Source organism: Epinephelus fuscoguttatus, linkage group LG2 (genome assembly GCF_011397635.1).
Source record: "Epinephelus fuscoguttatus linkage group LG2, E.fuscoguttatus.final_Chr_v1".
In the NCBI taxonomy this organism is placed as follows: domain Eukaryota; kingdom Metazoa; phylum Chordata; class Actinopteri; order Perciformes; family Serranidae; genus Epinephelus; species Epinephelus fuscoguttatus.
The window spans coordinates 35267140-35287870 of NC_064753.1; the positions used below are offsets into that span (position 1 = coordinate 35267140).

Below are 20731 nucleotides of genomic sequence, written 5' to 3' on the forward strand. Positions count from 1 at the left end.
TTTATTAGACAATGTTTCGGTCATGGACCTTCATCAGGTAGATGCTGACAGAGAGAAAACACAGTTCATTTAGTGGTTAACAGATTACACCTTGAGGCTCTGAGTTAACTAAGTAATGCTCATGAATTTAAAATTTGTCACCCAAAATCAGTATTTTTGTATATTATTTAAAAACAAGCACAAGTTCTGTGTGAACATTACATTGCAGTGCTTTTCCCAGCACATTTCCCATTTAATTTTCGTTCTTTCTTTCACAAAATAACACAGCACTTTTTTTCTTTTTATCAAATTAGTCTGAAGGACACTAAACTAAACAACAAAATGAGACTGATTGACACCATGCAATTCAAATGGCATCCAGCTGTCGAATGTAATAAAACCACCACTGTGGTTGCATTGTAGCGTGTCGTTTTTAATGCCAGTGTGTCAGCAGTCTAAATGTACAGTTCAGTGGCAAACAGCCCTTCACATCTGCACGGTGGTCGACAAAGATTTCAAATGTTATTGGTAACACAGAAGCATTGTTGAAAAGAAAACACACACACACCCCCTCCAAACACACACACACAAACACACATCCTCATTTGCATGACAACCACAGCATAAACTTTTTATTGACAGTGTGTGTTCTCCCTCAGCATTCCCATATACCCACTATCTATTTTCCTTCCCATCCACTGGAGGCTGTTTTCACTGCAAATCACTAGCCTGGTCCATCATTATGCCTCAGGTGTCAAGGCCGGGTTTTCAGCTGTACCAACACAGGGCATGATTTACGTGTCATATCTTCAAAGCTTTTCTCTTCCAACAATATATCTGCATTCTGGTGGCTCCCCTGCCGCCACAAGGCAAGGACTTGATATTTTGAGTCAGTAAATACACCGTGTTGCAAGATTTCAGTGTTCCTTTCCAGCCTGACAGTGCACTATATGTTCCTGCATATGTGATTCCATTGCGAGTTAATATCCTTTATGTCTGCTACAATGCAATGCACGACTACATCGCTCAAGGTTGCGAACACCAGGGTGCACATTTGCACAGCAGGTTGTCGACAAGAACCTGCCGACTTGTGCATTACTGGATTTGCTTGGAAGTAGTCCCTATCATACACTGGGCACTTGACTTTGTGAGTGGCTGTACGTGTGATAAAGTAGGTGCTTGTTCAAGGCTTTTTATATTACACGTTATATGTTTTATATAGTGGCCTGCCATTGTAAGTTCCAAATTGGTGCAATCACTATGGCAAAGCTCACCACTTGAAGAAAGTGCACTTTATCTGATTTTGTTTCTTTACCTCTCCTCTGTCTTCCACCACCCCCTCATTCTTTTTCTTCCTTGGTTTTTCAGAGAATGATGAGACAGGTGTGATGGATAGTTTGCTGGAAGCCCTACAGTCAGGAGCTGCATTCAGAGACCGCAGGAAGAGAGCGCCAAGACCCAGAGGTGAGTCTCATATCCTTTACCTACATTTATAGACAAACAAAGGTGCACACACACAACACCTTGTACCCATTTTGTGTGGGGGAAAAAAATTAGGCCAATGTTCTGATTCCAGTCAGATGTTCAAAATCGCAATGAATTTAGGTCCTAACCTGCCAACTGGATGCATATTTTTCTTGTTTTGTTTTTTAACAGCTGAGTGAATTGAGCACATCCTTGTGTTCTGGTGCCTTGGCTCCACACACTGTCATTTTCAGTCACTTGCAAAACACACTAGTTTGTTGTTTGTACACATGCTTGCTAGCAGCACAATGCCAGAGAATCCTCAGCCTGACAACATTACTACAACTGTTTGATGTTTGGATCTCCGTAAAAGGCAATAAACACCCAGTTTTTTTTTCTTTCTGGCAGTCTTAAATCCAAATTGAGGAATTAAAAAAAAAGGAAGAACAAACACGTCTGACTGGATGATTTTGAATGGAGTGCCCGTTAAACTTTAGGAGCAATTGACAGCTGTGCCCTGAAACAGAGTATTTCTGTGTTAATAAACTTCTCTTCACAGCCATTTCTTCAGCTTGCAAATGTCTCCTCATGACCTTTTTGATCCCTCTTAGTACTGTAAGATATGTCGGCATCTTTTGTCCCCTGCCCTCCACAGATAACCAGCAGCAGACGATCAGCCCCAGCTCCTTCCGCCAAGTTCTCAGGCCTGTTAACCATGGTAAAGCAAAGACTTAAAAAAAGTCCACAAGGCTAAAGCCTAAAGCATGCTCAGCTCTGTCTTTTATCTGCTCTTGGAAGCCGGTCTTAAACATCTCTATCGCGTATTGCAAATTCCTCTCGACAGTTCATATGTCCTGCTTTTCTTTGTGTCCAGGGACCATTTCAGTTGTCCTTTTGCCTCTTTGTGACCTTGTGTGGGCCTTCTAAAAGTGTGAAAGGCCATTGCTAAAAGAGTTTGAGGCAGCGCGATGTGCAGACTGTGAGAGAAGCAGGGTTGAGATTCTTTGAAAGCCGTGTGTGGGCTGCTCTGGTGCCTCAGTTTGACAAGGTTCCTAAATTGTTCAGTAACTGCAGCATTGTGAGTTCAACTCTATGCTTTTGAATGCAGCTGGGGTCTTTCACATTTTTTAAACCTTATATAAAGGATGCTGCAGATGTCTGTTCGCAACAGTATGTAAGTCAAGAGTCCTTTAATTTCGTGGCGAGAATAACATTTTTTTTGTTTTTGTTCTGAATGTCTCAATGCTGACTTGTGTGCTGCTGTTTCTGAAGAGCAATGAAACATGTGCACCAAGATCAAACAAAGAGACTAAATGAAGAAACAAAAATTGAATGCGAGCCTCTTGTAGCTTAGACCTCTTCAGTGTTCATTTAGAAACTCCCATGTCCATATATAAATATAAAAAGATTAAGGTTTGTCTGAACGAATGACTTCCTTGGAGTTAAGATTGCACGGGACACTAAATATACAAAAAAATCGCCCTTTATTATTCACAGTTGTGAACAGATTTGTGCTTTAGCCATTGGTTAAATAAACAACAGCTTTCTTCTCTTGTCAAAGGTTTTTTTTTTTAAACAATCATTACCGCGGCACTTAAAAAATTACGCTGTAACCCTATTACCTCTTATTACTTGTAATTGGAATCCCAGTGGGCTGGGTACAGGCACACATGAATAAAATTATTCACGCTCAATCCACCCACATCATTGATGGCAATGATAAAGGGCCTTGCTCTGTTGTTCTGCTACGACTTATCTGAAATTAGATTGGAAAGGGACGAGAGGGAGGGAGATATACAAGGTGGGAGGAAAGAGACAGATAGAGGTGGCTGTAACATACGAAATGGAGAGAAATGGTGTGAGGAAGAACGATAGAGCCAGTTGGTATGGGTGAAACTAAGGAGTAATGTGTGTGAGAGAGACAGAGTGTGTGTGAATGTGAGTCGGCAAGTATAAGAGAGAACAAGCCAGAGCTATGTTGTATTAACTGGGGATTAGAGTAGAAAGATATTACGGCGCACGAAAGAGCCGCTGCTCGGTGTCTGTGTCGTGAGAAGACCCCATGGTGTGTCGTACAGGTAAGAGGGTCCTGGAAGGTTGCTGGCCCAGCTGCCCCCTGCTGGCAACTTCAGACATGGCCTTGTTGACTAATAAAGCTCAAGGCTTGAGCCTGTCACTGCAGGCATCATACTCACTGCCAGCCTCCCAGAGCAAACACAGCTAATTACTTTTCTCTGCCCAGCCCCAGCACCAGCTCAGCCCTCTCAGTGCCCATTCATCTTAATTTCCCCCTCTCTGCCATCTGCCTCCTAAATAACACTCCTCCTCATTTCCCTACCATCCCATATCCCCGCTGTCTTCTTCTATACTCTCATGGCCTGACAATGGCCCTCCCCAAACATAATTGCTTGTTATTGGTATGGAGTCTCTCTCCACTTCTCCTGCCGCACCCCTTCTCTCCCATCTCCTTCTTTCCTACGGAGATCCAGGCCTTAATTGCCCCGGGTTTAGTCGCCGGAGTGAGTGAAACCCACAGGATGCTCTCCGTTTAGTTGGGAGGTGATGAAGTTTAGTCTGCGGCGGCACAGGCACTTAAACAGCTGCTTTCACTTTCACACCACCCAACCACCTCCTTTTCCCACAGTTTTAAATACCCTTTAATAATTGATCTCAGGGGTGTTGCTACACTCCAGCGGAGCAGCAAAGAGAATTAAAACAGAAACATCTGTGCCAGAAGATACTGTAATTAGTGGTGAAAGGGAGAGATTGGAATGGTCAATCTGAACACGCATGGTGCCATTAAGCTTTCGCATCAAGGGAGACTCAAGTGCACCGGTGTTGTCTGCGCAGGTACACTTTTTGTTGTCTGCTGAAACAAATCAGATGGCCGATAGATTGCATTCCCCATCACAGGACTTGGATGAGATTTTGGAGTAGTTCGATTATGGCTATGGTGCTTCGTAGTCATGATGAGTGTGATTGCCACGCAATAGAAATAGGATTAAAAGATTCCTTGCAGTGTACTCCACTTTTTGCTGCACAACATGGGGCACACATTGTATCCCCCCCCACCCCGCCCTCCTCCTCCTCCTCTGCCTTCCTGCTCTTCTTTGGTTTGAGTAGGGGTCCTGGCCTGGGTTCCCGGCATTTTTACCCGCTTCCTCTGTCTCTCATCTCCTCTTCTCCCTTACACCTAAATTGGCTCAGCACACTTTAACATGAGCCAGCAGCTAAGGTGTTTAGCTTGGTCTGCAGTCTCCCTCAGCACACATACACACGGACACATAAAAGTACACAGACACACCCGCAGACTTTAGGGGATGAAGGTAAGCAGGCTTTGTGGTGGCTGTGGCCTGGGTTAGGATAAGGCTGCGGGGCTCTGGGGCTCCTCGACACTCTAAATTGGATTGGGCTCCACAGAATGATGGATCGATGGTGGTTAGCCACACAGGTGTAAGAGACTTGAATCTGCAAATTGAATCTATAAAGCAGCCATGGCTTTTTAACTGTGTCCTACTGAAAACATCTCTCCAGACACTGTCTGGTCATTTCAGCCTTCTAAGCAAGCCTTCATCACAGCCTCACTTACTCACAAGCTGGTGTGTGCATGTACATGTTGAGGGGGCATCACATAACTACACTTTTTTATTGTTGCATTTGACAGAGCAAGAGCCTCAGAATGAGTAAACAACTCGAGCCAGAGGTGCATTATGAGTGTATCTGCATGTTATAATGCCCTTCGTGTGGAGGGATCCATTATGTTGAGTGTGGGGGAGAACAAGATCTATGAAGGAGTAAATGTCTCTGTCTTTAGGAGCAATTACCTCAGATGTCTTCAGTGAAACCCGACCTAACAATTATCATGTGTGATAAGGCTCTGAAGTAGAGCTTGAAATTGATGTAAAGGTCACTTGAAAAAGTCGGCGAACCCCTTTACCAAATGGAAACAGGAGTTATTTCTCCTCACTTGAAAGCATTAAGGTTTTCACCCTAAAAGCAAGCCTCCAGTTATTGGAGATGTTGCGTGCTATGTATGCGCCGTGTCAACTCCATGACCCTTTTTGCTGAATTTATGTTTCTGTATATAATGTTGGATTCTCGGTTCATGCAGGCAGCTATTCAGTGCAGACTTTTAATGGCTTGGGTATAGGTGTGAATGGTGGTAGGAGATGACTAATAGGCTTAATTTGAGACTCAACCCACGATGTCTTTCAGGGGTTGTGCTGCACAAAATCATTAAGATGAATCTGGGGAGAGTGTGAAGTTGAAATGAAAGTCAGAAAAAAAAAAGTAGATAAAAAAAAGGAAGTTTGTTTCCTCCTATCTCTGTGTGTTCTGTGTGCTCCAATGAGAGACATTTGTGAAAAACTGGCACTGAGAGTCAGTCACTCTGGCTTCCTGAGGCAGGGATACTCTGGTGGAATCGGCTGTTAGATGCTTGCCTTTTTGATTCGGCCTCTTATAGACTTGGGTTTGTGGATTCCACTGCAGGCTATTGTATCCCGCAGATTGCGTATGTGCTTTCTCATTCCTCTTCCACATTTCTGTCTCTTCATATCAATGTCAATTATGGGAGAAAGCTACCGATCCTTCCAAAGTTCCTCAGTCTACTCTTTACTTTGTTTGACTTTGTTTTGTCTCCACTTTATCTCCTCCCTTTGCCTTGCTGCTTTCCCCCAGACATCATGACATAAGCAGAAAAAAAAGAAGGGGTTATTAAATCATTTCAGTGAGCCCAAGACAAAAAGAAGAGCACAGACGCTCTCCTCCAAAGATCTATTTGAATTGATGCTACACGTCATTGTTTCAAAAACGTAACTGTAGAAGTTGCTGATTTATCTGCATTTGGTCACAATGCATCATCCACACATCACATACGGCCCGTGCGTTTTTCATTAAAGTGACAGATTATTGCCAAAGAGCTCCTGTTCCTGAACACTGAGTGCTAACTCTTCCACTTTCACACTTACATGCCCATGCATACATGCATAGAAATTGTCAGTTTAAACCCTGTGTTTTAACGATGTGCAGGCACAAGGTTAAAGGCCACTCCTAGGTCGGGGCATTAGCTGTGTCTAAGACTTGGACAGGTGTACCACTCTCTGTATTCATGTCTGCAATTGTCGGCCACTTGGAGTCACAGTGCCTCTCTTATCGCCACACTTGATTGGTGGTTTAGATGTTTAACTGTTCTTGTAGACAAAGGCATATCCAGATGGGGAAGTGTACCTTGACCTGCCTTTGTCTGTCTGTCTGAAGTGCTGCACTTGGTGCGCGCACGCATGTTTGAGCCTGTGCACACATGCACTGAACAGATGGAGCAAGAGGGCACCTTAACAAAGTGGCTAGTGTAATTAGGTTCAGCCTGTGCAGTGAGACTTATGGAATAGTAATTGAGGAATGTAGAGCAATGAAGACTTTATTATTTTTTTTTTTACCTTTTGCTGAGAACAATCCTCTCTTCTCCTGGAATGCCCCGCCGCACTCTCACACAGTTACATTCAGTCACACATGGAAGCTGCCCAGTACAATGCAGTCTGATCTGCTGGCCACTTAGTAGCTTGTCTCCAGTTGGAGATTAATTGTCCAAGATTTTTTTTTTTGACTGGTCTGGCAATTAAACTGATGGCTTCCAGACACAAACCCTCGCTTTTAGATCCTTTAGCCTGGAAGCAAGACTTTCTCTTACATGTGCCGGTCATTTCAGCTAATCTCTATAAACCAATATCTGCATTAGTGTTGTCATGATACTGGAATTGCTAGCTTCAGTACAATATTTGTTACCATTTTCAATACTGCGAGGAATAATTGACATTGAGGGCACAAGATATTAATTAAAAGATAAATATAACAAGTCTGTTCTATGTCGACAACTTTTCTTTCTGTCATTAGCAGTGGGGAACAGCAGAATGACCATAGTAATCAATACAAGGAAGTGAAAAAGAGCAGCTGGTACTGGTGTGTCAGTGCTGCAGAAAATGAGGATTGAGACCATTTCAAATATTCAGAATAGTTATATATCGATAAATTGATATTTTTGACAACAATAATCTGTATGTGAATGCAGAAAAACTGTTAAAAAGCGTCATCATACGATAGCTGATGGGTTCAGAGATTGCATTTTGGCCAGGTCCTTCCATCTCACTACAAACCAGAATGCTTCTGATACCAAAATCTTGTACCGTTACCTGTAGATCAGGGGTATCAAACTCATTTAATTTCATGGGCCACATAAGGCCCAGTTTGATCTCAGATTGGCCGGACCAATAAAACCATCACACAATAACCTATAAGTACCATCAGCTCTAATATTTAACCTCTTTGTGTAAAGAATTACAAGTACATTCTGTAGACATTCATCCTTTTACAAAACAGATAAACAGCCTGAGATGTCTCAAGAAATCCAGACATTTCCTGATCCAGATTCTGTTGAACTAAAGCTACTGATTGACAATATTTTGCACAATGTTCAATATCTTTAAACATGGTCACAGTAAGTATTCATTGCTATCAGAGAACCGTATCCTGGCAGAGTGGAATTCTGAAGCAGAATTTGACATGAAGTAGGCAAAGCATTGTTTACCTTGCTCCTGAAACCTGGCAGCTCTTAGTCAAGTCAACTAGTGGGCCGGATGGGACCCTTTGTCATGCCGGTTCTGGCCCATGGGCTGCAAGTTTGACACCTCTGCTGTAGATTCTGCATACATGTGCAGATATTTAGAAGAGATTCATTCTTGGATAACTAAATGGCATTTATGTACAGAGACACCACGTGCCATATGTGTAGTACAGGCAGTAATTAGCATGAAATGTGTTTCTGTCTGACAACTTTTGGTTATAGATTATGGTTTTCCATGTGGCGTGTCACTCAGTGTGATTGTGGTGCTGTTCACTTGTTTGGTTGCCTTGGAGGCGCGGACATAGATAATGAAAAATGGCTTTTAATAGCTCCCGCTTGTGCTGTTTATAGCAGTCCTGCCTCCTGATTCAGAGGCCTCTTTCAAGGAAACGTGTTAAATTTTGATGCACACACATATCGGGTTGTATTAAAACTAATAATGACTGTATTAGCCTATGTTAGGAGGGCAAGCTTAACGTACCTCTAGCAAATATAGCCTTATTCATGAAACTGTAATCTCTGTAATCCATGCTCAGTCCAAAATGTAAGAGGATGAGAAAGTGAGACGGTGTGCCTTGTATTCACTTGACTGGTCGGAGAGGTCAGCGTGATGGATGAGAGTAGAGTGGACACACAGGCATGCACAAACACACAGGCGCTGTGCTGGACTGTGCCCACTCAGTTCTAATAGAAAACAGATGATAACGAACACCTCTGCACTCTGCTCTATGTCACTCAGCTGTACATCCCACGTTTTTAGCCAAGTCCTAAGCCGATCAGGCTCCTCAGATATCCACTTTTAGCTGGATTATGAGGAAGCTGGGCTGTAATAAAGGCTGTGGATCGTGAAATAGAAACTGGTGTTCAGCATGTCGAGCCAAGGACCCTAATCAGCCCATTCACACCAGCTCAGGCCCCAAACTGTAGGTAGGTATTCAGCCGGCGCCTGAGATCCCCGTCTTTTCTTTTCACATGCATATTGTCTCCTACCTGCCTTGATACCGATGTTATGGTCAGGAAGCAGAGACAGAAAAGCCAGTGGGTGAAAAGTCTGTAGATTTATTGGGGATTTATTTTCGATACACATCTCAGCATTTATAGGACTAATGTGTCATTGTTTTCCCTCTGTCTCGCCTTCTCTCTTTCCTTGTCTCTCCTTTTCTCCAACCCTTTCTCCCATGAAGCGGTTATGTACATTGATTGAGACTAGGCTCTTACATAGTACTCTAGTTAATAATGCAGTGAGAAATGAAGTCATTCTCACCATGGCTTTGTGCTAATTAAATTTTACAGCAGCCTTATCGCCAAGCCACACACATTCCTGGTCCTCCCACATTTACCAACGCCAGCAGCCATATCACGTAGTCGTCAGGAAGAGAAAGAGCGACGGAGATGATTATATGAACTTCTGTTGTTACGGGAGGGAAATGAGCACTATCAGCTCTTTATATCTATGCCCTCTGCAAAGGGAGGTGCTTGATTTCTGTCCCTGTGGTAAAACCTTTTGGTAAAGGAGCGTTAAAAGTGCTATCGCAACATTTTTCTTCTCACAGTCTGGCTTCCATCTTGTCACACATTTGTGTTATTCCTCTATTTGTTTATCTTATCCTCAGGCTGTCTGTCCGGTTTTGTGCTTCGGGCGATCGTTGGTGACTGGTCACACTGTGGGCCTTGACAAAAAAGAGCCACATCTCTGTTCGCATGTGTTGCTATGGGTGTCACTAAGCTGTCTTGACCCAGAGGTAAAGCACAGAATTTAGGTAGGCGTGATAAAAAGGGGATAATATGTGGTTTAAAATTCCACTCACCTTCCAACCAATCTGTAAACAGCCCCATATCCAGGTATCATTCTCCAGTGCACCATACTCATACAGAAATAGGAACAAACACCAAGGCTCCTGTTGTTGATGATTCCCAGGGCCACTTTAGTCTGCAGTGATAAAATGATCACATTCTTCCAAACTGCCTCATCTCTCCGTCTCTCTCGCTGGCTGTCATTTCTGCTGCCACTCCACCTGTTATGTGTCTCCTCACTGATCCAGAAGCTCTAAGTGCAGCGACAGGAGTTTCCACGCTGACAGAGCGGGAAGGCCAGCCCTCAGGCAGCAGGATCTGTTTGATGCTGGATTCCCCTCAGAGAGTGGGATTTGGGGTTTGCTGATCTGCTATTATGCCGCCCTTTTATGCCCATGCACTCACTCATTCCCACGTTTGACTGTATACAGCCACATGCATTCACTCCAGCACGTACACACACATCCCCTTGTAGACACTCAGCCTTGAGTCACAGGGCCATGTAGTATGTGTCTCTGGCCTCTGGGCTTAAGGGCTTCATTAGTCTGGCACTAGCTTTGATTAGCATCCTCGGGGGTACAAATTAGCAAACAAACTCAAGTGATCCTATGAAGAAATATTCACTCCGGGACTTTTTGCAGATGATATGAACACTTCACAAGCATGTTATTATCCCTGCCATTCAGGAGAGAGTAGTTTTACCTTAAATTAAGTTTTGTTGGAGTCTTTCACCCTCCAGGGGGCAAGAGAAAACTGGCATTGGAGTGTTTAAAGGCTGGTTACACCGATGACATGCAGTAATGCAGGAAGTAAATGCATTTACTGCATGCGTGTGTGTATGTATTGTATGTGCTTGCGAGCATGTGAGTCACATTACTCTAGCACATGCATCTGGGTGTGAATGGGTTCATTCACTGCCTCAGTAGGGGCATAAATGTGTGGAGATGTTGCCCGTGCAATGTGCATTGTCCGAGACTGTTTTTCATTCAGGTGAAAATTCCTTGAGCTGCTGCCTGCTCTATAATAACCATACTTGACATTTTCCTCTCTTCCAGCCTGTGGAGACTAGCACATGCTTTCCATTCCAGTTGAACCCATTAAGGCCTTCTCTTCTCTACTGCATCCACTAGCCTGTCCTTTGGCAGGGTCCTCCTGAATGTCAAAACTCACTGTTTAGCATCACAATAAAGCAGATATGGGGCAGAGGAGTAAAGGCAAGGAAATGGCTGCTGGCAGGCAAAGGGCATGGACAAAAAGATTATTTAAAAAAAAGCCTGCCATTGCTCACTCAGTGCTGTATAGCATTTTTTTCTCCCCTCCATCTTCTGCATATTTTCCTTAGACATTAAGTTACTGCTCCTCTAAATCTGCATAACTGGTCACTGCTGACTCTTCTTAAACAATGGATTTTGATTTTTGTGGAGGAGCTGGCTTTTTTTTTTTTTTTTTTTTTCTTCCCCCCCCTCTCGATACCATAAATGGATCTGTGCCAAAATATGTGTTGTTTTGCTGGAGTTCATATTTGCTCAACTTCACTGTCATACTACTGACTCGCTTGTTGGATGGCTGACCCTGAGGTTGGAAAGTTGTCTTGCTGTAAATCCTGCAGTGTTTTTAACAGCTGTATTGCTGTTACAATGCAAACATGCACTTGTTATACTTGCTAGAAACAGATCCTTATTTTAGCCCCGCCACAGGGTGTTTAGCATTTCATTTTTTTTTTTTTTTAAAGGGATGCAGAATATCATTTTCTAGAAGAGCCCTAGACCCATTGTAAAGTGGCATAGTAGCTGAAAATAACACTTACTCTAGCTTTCAATTTGCTGCTCATCACACGCATAATAATGAAAATAGGCGATGGCAAATTACAGCTCACACTTTTTTATACAATCTGATGGAAACTTTGTTGTGTGTGTTGTTAAAAAAAGAAAAAGAAAAATCTGACCCTGCTATGGCTTCCTCTCTAAATTATTATTTTGACTCCAAAGCTTTTGCGTTAAAAACGTCTGTCTCCAAGCTTCACAGAACTTCTTTTTTCCCAAGTAATTTCCATCCAGTGTAACTAATGACGTAAAAATTGTGGGGGACAGTAAAAACCTATTTTGTAAACAAGCCATATTAATTACGCCTAATTAATGAATCACATTAGAGCCCAGTGGGAATAGGGGTTAGAATTTGTACCAAATTCAAAATCACAATTGACTGACAGAATATAATGAATAATTTAGGGATTTATACAATAATCTTTGGAAAACTAAATGATGGAATAATTGATCACTTTAAATCTTAATGCAAGTTTTGATTAAATGCAAAACATAATAACCATGCCCCATAGACTTGATTATTGTTTTGGTTGTCAGGCCGTGGCGTCTGTGGCTAGTCTTGATTTGTGTACAAACCTGATTATTTTTCTAAACGGGGAGGTAATTAGCCCGGCTAGTTTGAATGGTAATTACAATGTCACGCAAAGAGGAAAGAGGATGTCTAAATGTATTTCACAGATTTCTGCATTTGTCCTCACAGGCAGCCGCACACACACTCGCACTCACAGACACACAGATTCTATTCAGCATGCAGGAACATCTCCGGCCAAACGCAATTATTTACAACATTTGTTTTGATATAACGTACCTCACATTTGCAAGCTAAAATAATAGAAAACTGCTTATTTGCTTCTTCTGTATAAAATTGTCTGAATCTGGCAAAAGCACACAGCGGGTTGAGCAGGGTTGTTGGGATAGAGCCGGCTGTATTGGCTATATTGTTTTATGTACCTCATTACTCTCACTTTGAGTTCCGTTCATAATGCTACTTCTGCCATTGTTCTGCACAAGCATCTAAATGCTGCCAGAATAAGTCATTTAATTTTCTTCAAAAGAACAAACAAAGACATCATGCATACTACGCAGCCATATCCCACTTAAATCTGGCCTTATAATATATCCTTAAGCTTGCATCAGAAGTGAATAAATTAGATACAGTGCGTTCTTCTAAAGCACATACCCAACACCAATTATTTACACAGCATGGCTATCGGCCATCATGGACAAAACTCCAGGACACTTTGTTTCTCAAATTTGCAAGTAATAATGTGCAAACAAAGATCATTCCCTAGGTGCTCAGATGTGGATGCTGTTGAGACTAATCCTCTTTTGATGACAATGAGTGTGTTTACATGGACAGTTTAATTCCCTTTTCATTTGTAATGAAAGTTCATTCCTATTAAAAGTGATCTTGTAAACACCTAATTCATAATGAACATGGCCAATGCAATTGAAAATTCAATCCGGTGTAAGGGGCTGGAATATTCCGTTTCTAATTCCGAATGAAAGAATTTCTCGCACTTGTATACACTCATTCCTCTTTAAATTCATTCCAGTCTTTCTGCACATGCTTGTTTCCTTGCCCTTCTGGCGCGATGACGTATATAGCTCGCATAGCAACTGGCTGAGATAGAGCAGCCGGACTTGTTGCACTCACCGGTTTCCATTCACCACAGCACGGTCATCTATCTCCCTTCTTCAACCTTCTACCTCCCTATTCCTCCTCAACAGATGAAGCATTAGTAGAACAAGGTTGTTACCATAGTGCTGCTTCAAGAATATAAGCAAAACAAGCCCGAAAAGGGCACTAAGAACGGCGGCGTCACCATCTTGTTTTTCAGAACGAGGACTACAGTGTTTTCTTCCGGTAAATGTAAACACGTAACATCTGCCCCGCCCCCTGTCCAATCAGAAACCTTCCCTGCCCCAAACCTTGCACAGACCCAAATACAGGCGATGGGAAGGCGATTAAACTGATCTCCCATGTAAACCCTCATTCGGAATGAATATTTCCCATGTAAACTACCTGGAAAAACTTTGATTCCGAATGATTTCTTTCAGATTTATTTCATTCTGAATGAGAAGCCATCATGTAACTGCACCCAATGACACATATAGATGATGCATGTGCAACCGGCCCCAGTGGGTTCTCAAACACTGGAAGCAGGGAGGTTTGGTTGTGTCTATTTATAAGCATTTCTTAAAGCATACACCTTTCATTCACTCCGACCTTGTGTCAACACCGCTAATGTCACATAAAGGTCACGCTTGTGGAACGACGGTGTTCACGCAACATTGAGGACAAGTCCATGAGGTATTTTTGTAAACGCAGTTTTCCCTTCTTCTTCCCTAGAATCAGACAAGCACTGTTAAAAAAAATATGAGTACAAATGAAAATGCAAAACAAAGTTTTTTTAAGAGCATGCCACATCAACAAGCAACTAAATAACCGTAACCTTAAAGCCACGCAAAGAAAAACAGGTTGTAGTTTTCAAAGCCTAAAAAAAGCCTTATACCAGAAGGATTCAGGAATCAGGATATCCTCTTTATCCCTAAGAGGCAATATGTTGACGGCATACTGAGTTAGTTTAAGAAAAACAATTAAAAAATCACATAATCATGTGAGACTGTTTGAGAAGCCAATAGCTTTTGGGACAAGCAAGTTTTTTCCCCTGTTTGTCCTGCAAGCTGGCATTTTATATCTGTGGCCAGATGGAAGCAGCCCTGAACTCACTGAATAAGGGGTGACTGGAATCCGCTAGGACTGACTGGGCCTTTTTCAGTGCTCTGATCATGTACACATTAGTCAGAACATTTAAGGTTGTGCCTGCAATTGTGCTGCAAACCTTCACAATGCCAAGCAACCTGTTTCTGTGCTTGAAGTTACGTCCCCCATACCAGCAGTTAAAAGAAGAGGTGAGAACTGATTCAATAAAACAGGAATAAAACATCCTCTTGAAAGTGCTGTCAACATTAAGACATCAGAGCTTATGGTAAGAACACATGCACTGATGAGCTTTTTTGCACACAGCGTCCACCTAAAGCTCGAAGGTCAGCTTGTCATCCAGAATGGCTTCCTGTAGCAGTGACCTTCATAGTGCATTCTGATGCCTCTGGTCTTCAATACAGTGAAGGAGTTACTGTACATGTATGCATAAACATTTAAAAAGTCCTGTTAAGGTTAGAACCAGCACTATTTTGGTCGCATCAGCCACTGCATGAAATGTTGCCTCATTTGTGACACCTTACAAAGGAGATAACAGCGCACACTGTGACATATCAACCCGAAAACTGTGTTTACTCTTTCTACACTTCAACTCTGAAAACGAAGTTCATGAAAATTTTCCCCCTAGATGGAGTTTTGCAAAAGATCTGTTTTCAGTGACCTAAAATGTAGTTTGCAATATGGACAAAAGGCCAAAATGCATAGAAAAGCCACGTTTTCAGACATATACTGTATGGTTATGTGTGGACAAGGCCCGAAGCGACTGTCTTTACCGGCTCTGTCTTATAGTGTTGTCACTATCCTGGGATTTCTAACTGCAGATCACATAGTATAATCTAGTGTTACTTCTGAACCTTTGTGTTTCTACTGTCGACAATCTCCACTGGCTTTTCCAACATATAGGAGAGGATACCGGCAACCCAAGCTGACCAGTTTTGGGATGTCTATGTGGTATCTCTGTAGACAGTGTAGCCCCAGTGTGATGGATAGATTTGATGAGGAGCACATACGCTATAACACAGTTTATGGCTACACCAGCTACATACAGGCTCCATGACTATGACAGAAGTCATACATAGAAATTTGGCCAACCTTTATATTTTCTTAAAAAAAGGGCTGAAGAACAGAGCAGGAGGCTCTTACATGAGGTCGTCTGAAGTAAGCCTTGGTTTCTCAGCTCTGGGACTTAGACTAGACTACAGTGGAAAGCTTAAAGAGGATAGTACAAAACCCTTTCCCCCCACACACACTCAAAGTGGCCCTTGGATAACATCTGTCCTTATTGTTCTCTTCTTACTACATAGACAAAGTGTAAGACTGTCCAGCCTGCATGGGGCTCCAAGAGTGAGAGGGTTAATGAACAAGGCTTATCCACCAAGGAAGGTTTTAGAGAGGAGAGGCTGGCTGCCTGTAAATCATCCATCAGCCTCTCCAGCGAGCTGAGCCTGAGCTCTGACAATGTAAGGTGTTTGGGCTACAGCAGAGGGGACATGATTTATCAGGGAGGTGAGTGATTATGCGAAGCCTATGTACCTGAGAGAGACGGGCAGAACTAAAAGATGATCCCATAGCGTTTCATGAAACATGCAAAGAATAGTCAGCGGGTGCCTGTGAAAAATAGCCATGTGAAGACACTGTGGATAAATGAACTGTGGGTGTGTTTAAGTTGGAATAAGGAACAATGTAAAGGGTTCGACTTCAAAAGAGACTGTTTCTTCTAAAATACATATATTATAGCCAGCAAGAGCTAAAATCATTCTTGATGACTTGATGTCATTTTCTAGCTAATTACTATAATCACTGGCCTTCCAGCTTGTCACTCTGCTGTGTCACATTTAAAAACATCTTGCCTGGAAAGAAATGACTAAATGTAACATTTCTTCCATTTTTTAATGGATAATTATCTGTCTCAGGTGTTAGAGAGGGGAAAATGATGGGCACCAAAATAGATCAGGGAAAGAGAAAAGTCTCTGATCTTCTCCTGGCAGTGTAGTGGAATCAAATAATGAAACACTTAACGTTAAACCACTGCGCTTTTCATGTGCAAATTCAACTTCACACATTGACAGTTCTCACTGGCTCTGTAGATGACGGTTTGGATCTTACTTATGTCATCTTTTTTTATTAGATGTAAGTCATTATCTTTTGTTTTGTCCCAGTTCCTGAGACTGTGAAGGATTCATACTTTGATGAAAGGGGGGTAAAGGAGTTGACATCCACTTTAGTAGGCTTAAGTGATCCATTTTGAAGATCCAAACAGAGACAAATAAATATCAACAAACAATGACTACAGACCAACTCACCCCTGATACAGCTTTATCAAGATTTCAGAGGTGGTTGATAGACGCCTCGGAGATGGAGAGCAATAGAGCTATGAAGATGAAATAACGTGCGGAGGTGTATCTGCCTGGAGACTGTTTGTATATGTAGTGTACTTCTTTATGGAACCCTGTCAACAACAGCCAAGCTGTTTCAACTAGTTTGTCGAATGGAGGTTGAGTAGTATTATAGATTTTAGCTTTTATCTCTCCAGCTTCAGGCGTAGCTTTAAGCCTAGAGCATACTATATAATTGTCTAACCCTCAACTGGCTTTATTCCTTTCACCAACATGTAGTGATCATCACACGACACAATGCAGAGTAAATGGTGGCCCCATGCAATAGTTCTTGACAGATCACATTAAAGTGAGGAGATATGTGTTCTGCAAAAACAAATGTGAAATGTGGCAGATTTTTAGGTGGCACAAATCAAGCAGCGAGCAGCTTTTAGGCCTCTGTACTAATTTGTGCAGAAATTAAAAGTGGCTCAGGAGCATTATGGATTGTGTGTTCAGAAGAGTGTGTAAAGTAGGTTGATGTTGGGATTAGCCCTTATTTAGTCCCGCCCCTTTTTGGTTTGTGCTCCAATAACAGTTGAGCATGCTTGGAACCTGGCAGAACCTTGGTCAACTTTCTCCTTTCCTGTTATACTCCTGTAAACTTTATTCTAGGCCCATCTGTGTTGAAAGGAAAACCACATTTTAAAGATGGTTAAAAGCTGTGCCAGAGAGGTCTGTCACAGTCTTCATTCACTTTACGTTGTATGTCGTCTCATCGTAAGTTAGCTACTGTTGGCAAAAAGCTAGCTAATTAGCTGGCTAACATATAGCTACATCTAGAGGAGTTAGCCTAATGTCAAATCAACAACTTCAAGCAAGTTTGCTTCCTCCTTATTTCTGTGGTAACATTAAACAGGTGTGGTAAAGGACAGATAGGTTGCTGACATATTTTTAAGATGACACGATTTATTGTTAGTCAGAAAAGATCATAGCTAACATTCCTTTGTTTATTTCCTGGGTCTTCAACAAAGGGTCCGTGACCTCTCTGGGATCCTCAGAGTTACTGCAAGGGGGGCAACCAAATTACTGTTTGATTATTTATTTTAAGTTTTAACACTTGACATGAATCCAACATATTATTTTAAAAGACCAATAGACCTACTGATAATAAACCTGTACACAACATTAGTGTTTGGCTTACTGTTACCCACGAATCCTCGTTTAATCATGTGAGCTAGCTAACACTAAATAACTTTGCAGCACTCGTCCATAACGGTGAGGTAAACTAGTAAGGTAACTGTAATGTCCTATTGAAACATATTGGCCAATTAGCTGTATTACATTACAGTACAATTGTACGGACATTCTTGTGAGCCACTGTGGATTTTGTTGCAACTTATTGTACAAGAGACTCTGACATACCATCCAACTCAGAAACCACTGGCAAAAGTGAAGAGAGTTATGCACCTAGCCATGCCACAACTGCTGCTGACTTAGCAGCTACAGGCAATAATAGACGAAAAAAGACCTAAAAATTTTCAAGTGCAGCTCTGTCTCTCTTTCAGCCAAGGGGTCCTTGGCCTGAAAAACATGGTTTATGTTATCTCTGTAAGGCTTTGTGCCTCCCCGAAATACCTTTTTACAGTAAAGAGACACTAACGTTAGGTTACCACCATGGTGTGTATTCGGTAATAAATAGATAAAGTACTTTACTGATCCCCAACAGGGGGAAATGGGACACATACCCAGCAGTGCAGAAGCAATGTTGACTGATAGTCTTGTCATCTTCTATCTCCATTTCTCCCTTTTTCTTTGAGACCTGAAGCCTCACTTTGCATCATTTTGCCTTGTTCATGAAAGTTAACATTGTGAATATTTCCTTCCATCATATACTGTAGTCCCTGCTGTTGGCTGTTTAAAGCTATATTGCCTGACTCCCAGAGACTATCTAATAAACACTGCAGCACTCGGCTAAGCGGAACCGACGTTGCCATGTTTCTTTTTGTCAAGCTTGTCCGACATCGCAACAGTGATGCAGTGGGGCGGGACTTGGGATCAGTCAATAGTGAAGTTCAGGAACCCTCTACATTCTTCATTGTCCTGCTTTGCTTTTTAATTTGTCCATATTGTAATTTCTAAATGTAATTCATCTTTTTTCCTCTTGGCCCTCAGAACTTGTTTTCATATATTTAATACTACAACACGACTGCAAATCATGTGCCTTTAAACTCGAACAAATATCAGGCTTAAGGCCTTGATCAGTGCTATCTGACCTGCTCACATTTACTGCAAATGGTGCGAATGTGTGGAGTGGGAAAGTAATCTCACCGATTGGTCACAGACTGATAAATCCCGGATTTTGTCATATAGTCTGCACCCAGCCTTACAGGTATCAGCTGTGGCAAAAATAGGTACATCAGGGAAGCTGCAGTATATTTCCAGCATTACTTGACATCAATATCTATGTGTGTGACGTTCAGATGGCCTTTGCCAGGAAATCTTGAGTGAAAGGTTATTTTAGAGCCTCGACCAATTTAAGACACACACGCATCAACTAATGAGCCTTCTTGTACTAACAACCAGTTTTCATTCAACAGAAATATACTTCCCATTTAATCTTACCTCTCAAGGGTCAAGGGATCAGTTTGGCCAATTCAATTTTCATTCATTGTATTGGTGTAGCAGCAGGAATGTCAGAGACAGATATCTCAAATCCCAGCAGATAAAACTGGAACTGTGTGCATGGCTGGATATCACTAGACGTAAATGGAAAAATATGTCTTTTTGTAATTTGTGTGAACTGACCCTTCAAGGTGAGTTACAGCACAATTCCTTTGAGTAAAGCTGTCCTGTCCTGACCTTATGCTATGTGATATGGTTCTGTACTGCACTGCCGATAGGTGTGTCTGGGTAGGCATAGAGGGCCACGATGGAAATTGAAAAGGAGAAGGGAAGGGACAAGGATGCTGAGCTAAAAGTAAAAACAAATGGAATAAACAATGTTAAGAGACAGGTATCTATTTCTCTCTTTTTTGTCACTCTCCTCCCCCTCTCTCTCTGTGGCTTTCTCTGTCTCTCACTCTCGACTGATGAAATTGCCAATGATTTATAACAAATGTCAGTGGCAGGCGCGGCAGACTGCTGTTTTGTCCCTGTCAGAGCCAAGTAGAGCCTGAGGTAGGCAGCTTTGCTTATCAATCAAAGCCTCTCTCTCCTCTCTTCCACCACTACTGTCAGTACAAAGCTTACTGGATCACCAGCTCTCCAAACCCAGGGCCAACACGGTTGTCATGGAGATAGTACCGTATGGCGACACAGAAGCTGAAGCAAACAGGAAGTGACACAAAACCTTCAAGGTATCACCTTGTTGATAGAAGCCCTCTGTTTCATATACAGATTGTTATGTGCCTTGTTGGCGCCTGCCCAGCTTCTGTCACTACTAGAGCCAACCACCCCACATCCAAACACCTCGCCTCCTCCCAAACCACATCTACTGAGGTGTGGTTGTGCATGAATAATTGTAATAAACACAACATGTTAGATTGCCTGAGTACTCCTGAATTTCAGATTCACTGATAAACAGATTTCACAGGTGATCTGTGTTTCCACTCGTGCAACAGTATGGCATAGGCATTCTTGTCTTTTGTTTCTCATGAATACACACACGAATGCAAAGTATCTGAACTTTGTTATTTGTGGAATTGCAAGGATGAGCCGCCCTTAATTATCTATCATTTACAAACCCTTGACATTGCATCTACAGACAACAATTTACTTTTTCTTTCTTCCTAATTCACACTCCATTCTTAGTTCATGATGAGGTCTTGCAGCTTAATTACAGACATATTTGAAAGGTCTTTGCCCGGCAAACGCTAATTTGTTCGATTGTTTTGTCAGATAGAAGACATAAGTTTAAGGTCAGTGTCATTTGCTCTTAGCCGCCCAAGTACAGCCTGCTCAGGAACACAACAGCAAGTCCCTTCGAGCATGAAAGGTTGTGAACCGTGAA

At 42.2% G+C, this 20731-nt stretch overlaps 1 protein-coding gene across 4 annotated transcripts in view; it reads left to right on the top strand.

Moving 5' to 3' along the window:
- Window positions 1–20731, top strand: part of LOC125878988 (protein diaphanous homolog 3-like) — a 242149-nt gene that overhangs the window by 170722 nt on the left and 50696 nt on the right. For 3 of the 4 annotated variants that reach the window (XM_049560553.1, XM_049560561.1, XM_049560569.1), the window contains 2 exons: window positions 1348–1443; window positions 2099–2161. In XM_049560553.1, coding sequence (XP_049416510.1) covers window positions 1348–1443; window positions 2099–2161 — 159 coding nt within the window. The remainder of the gene's footprint in view (window positions 1–1347; window positions 1444–2098; window positions 2162–20731) is intronic. The other variant, XM_049560578.1, reaches the window with a different exon arrangement.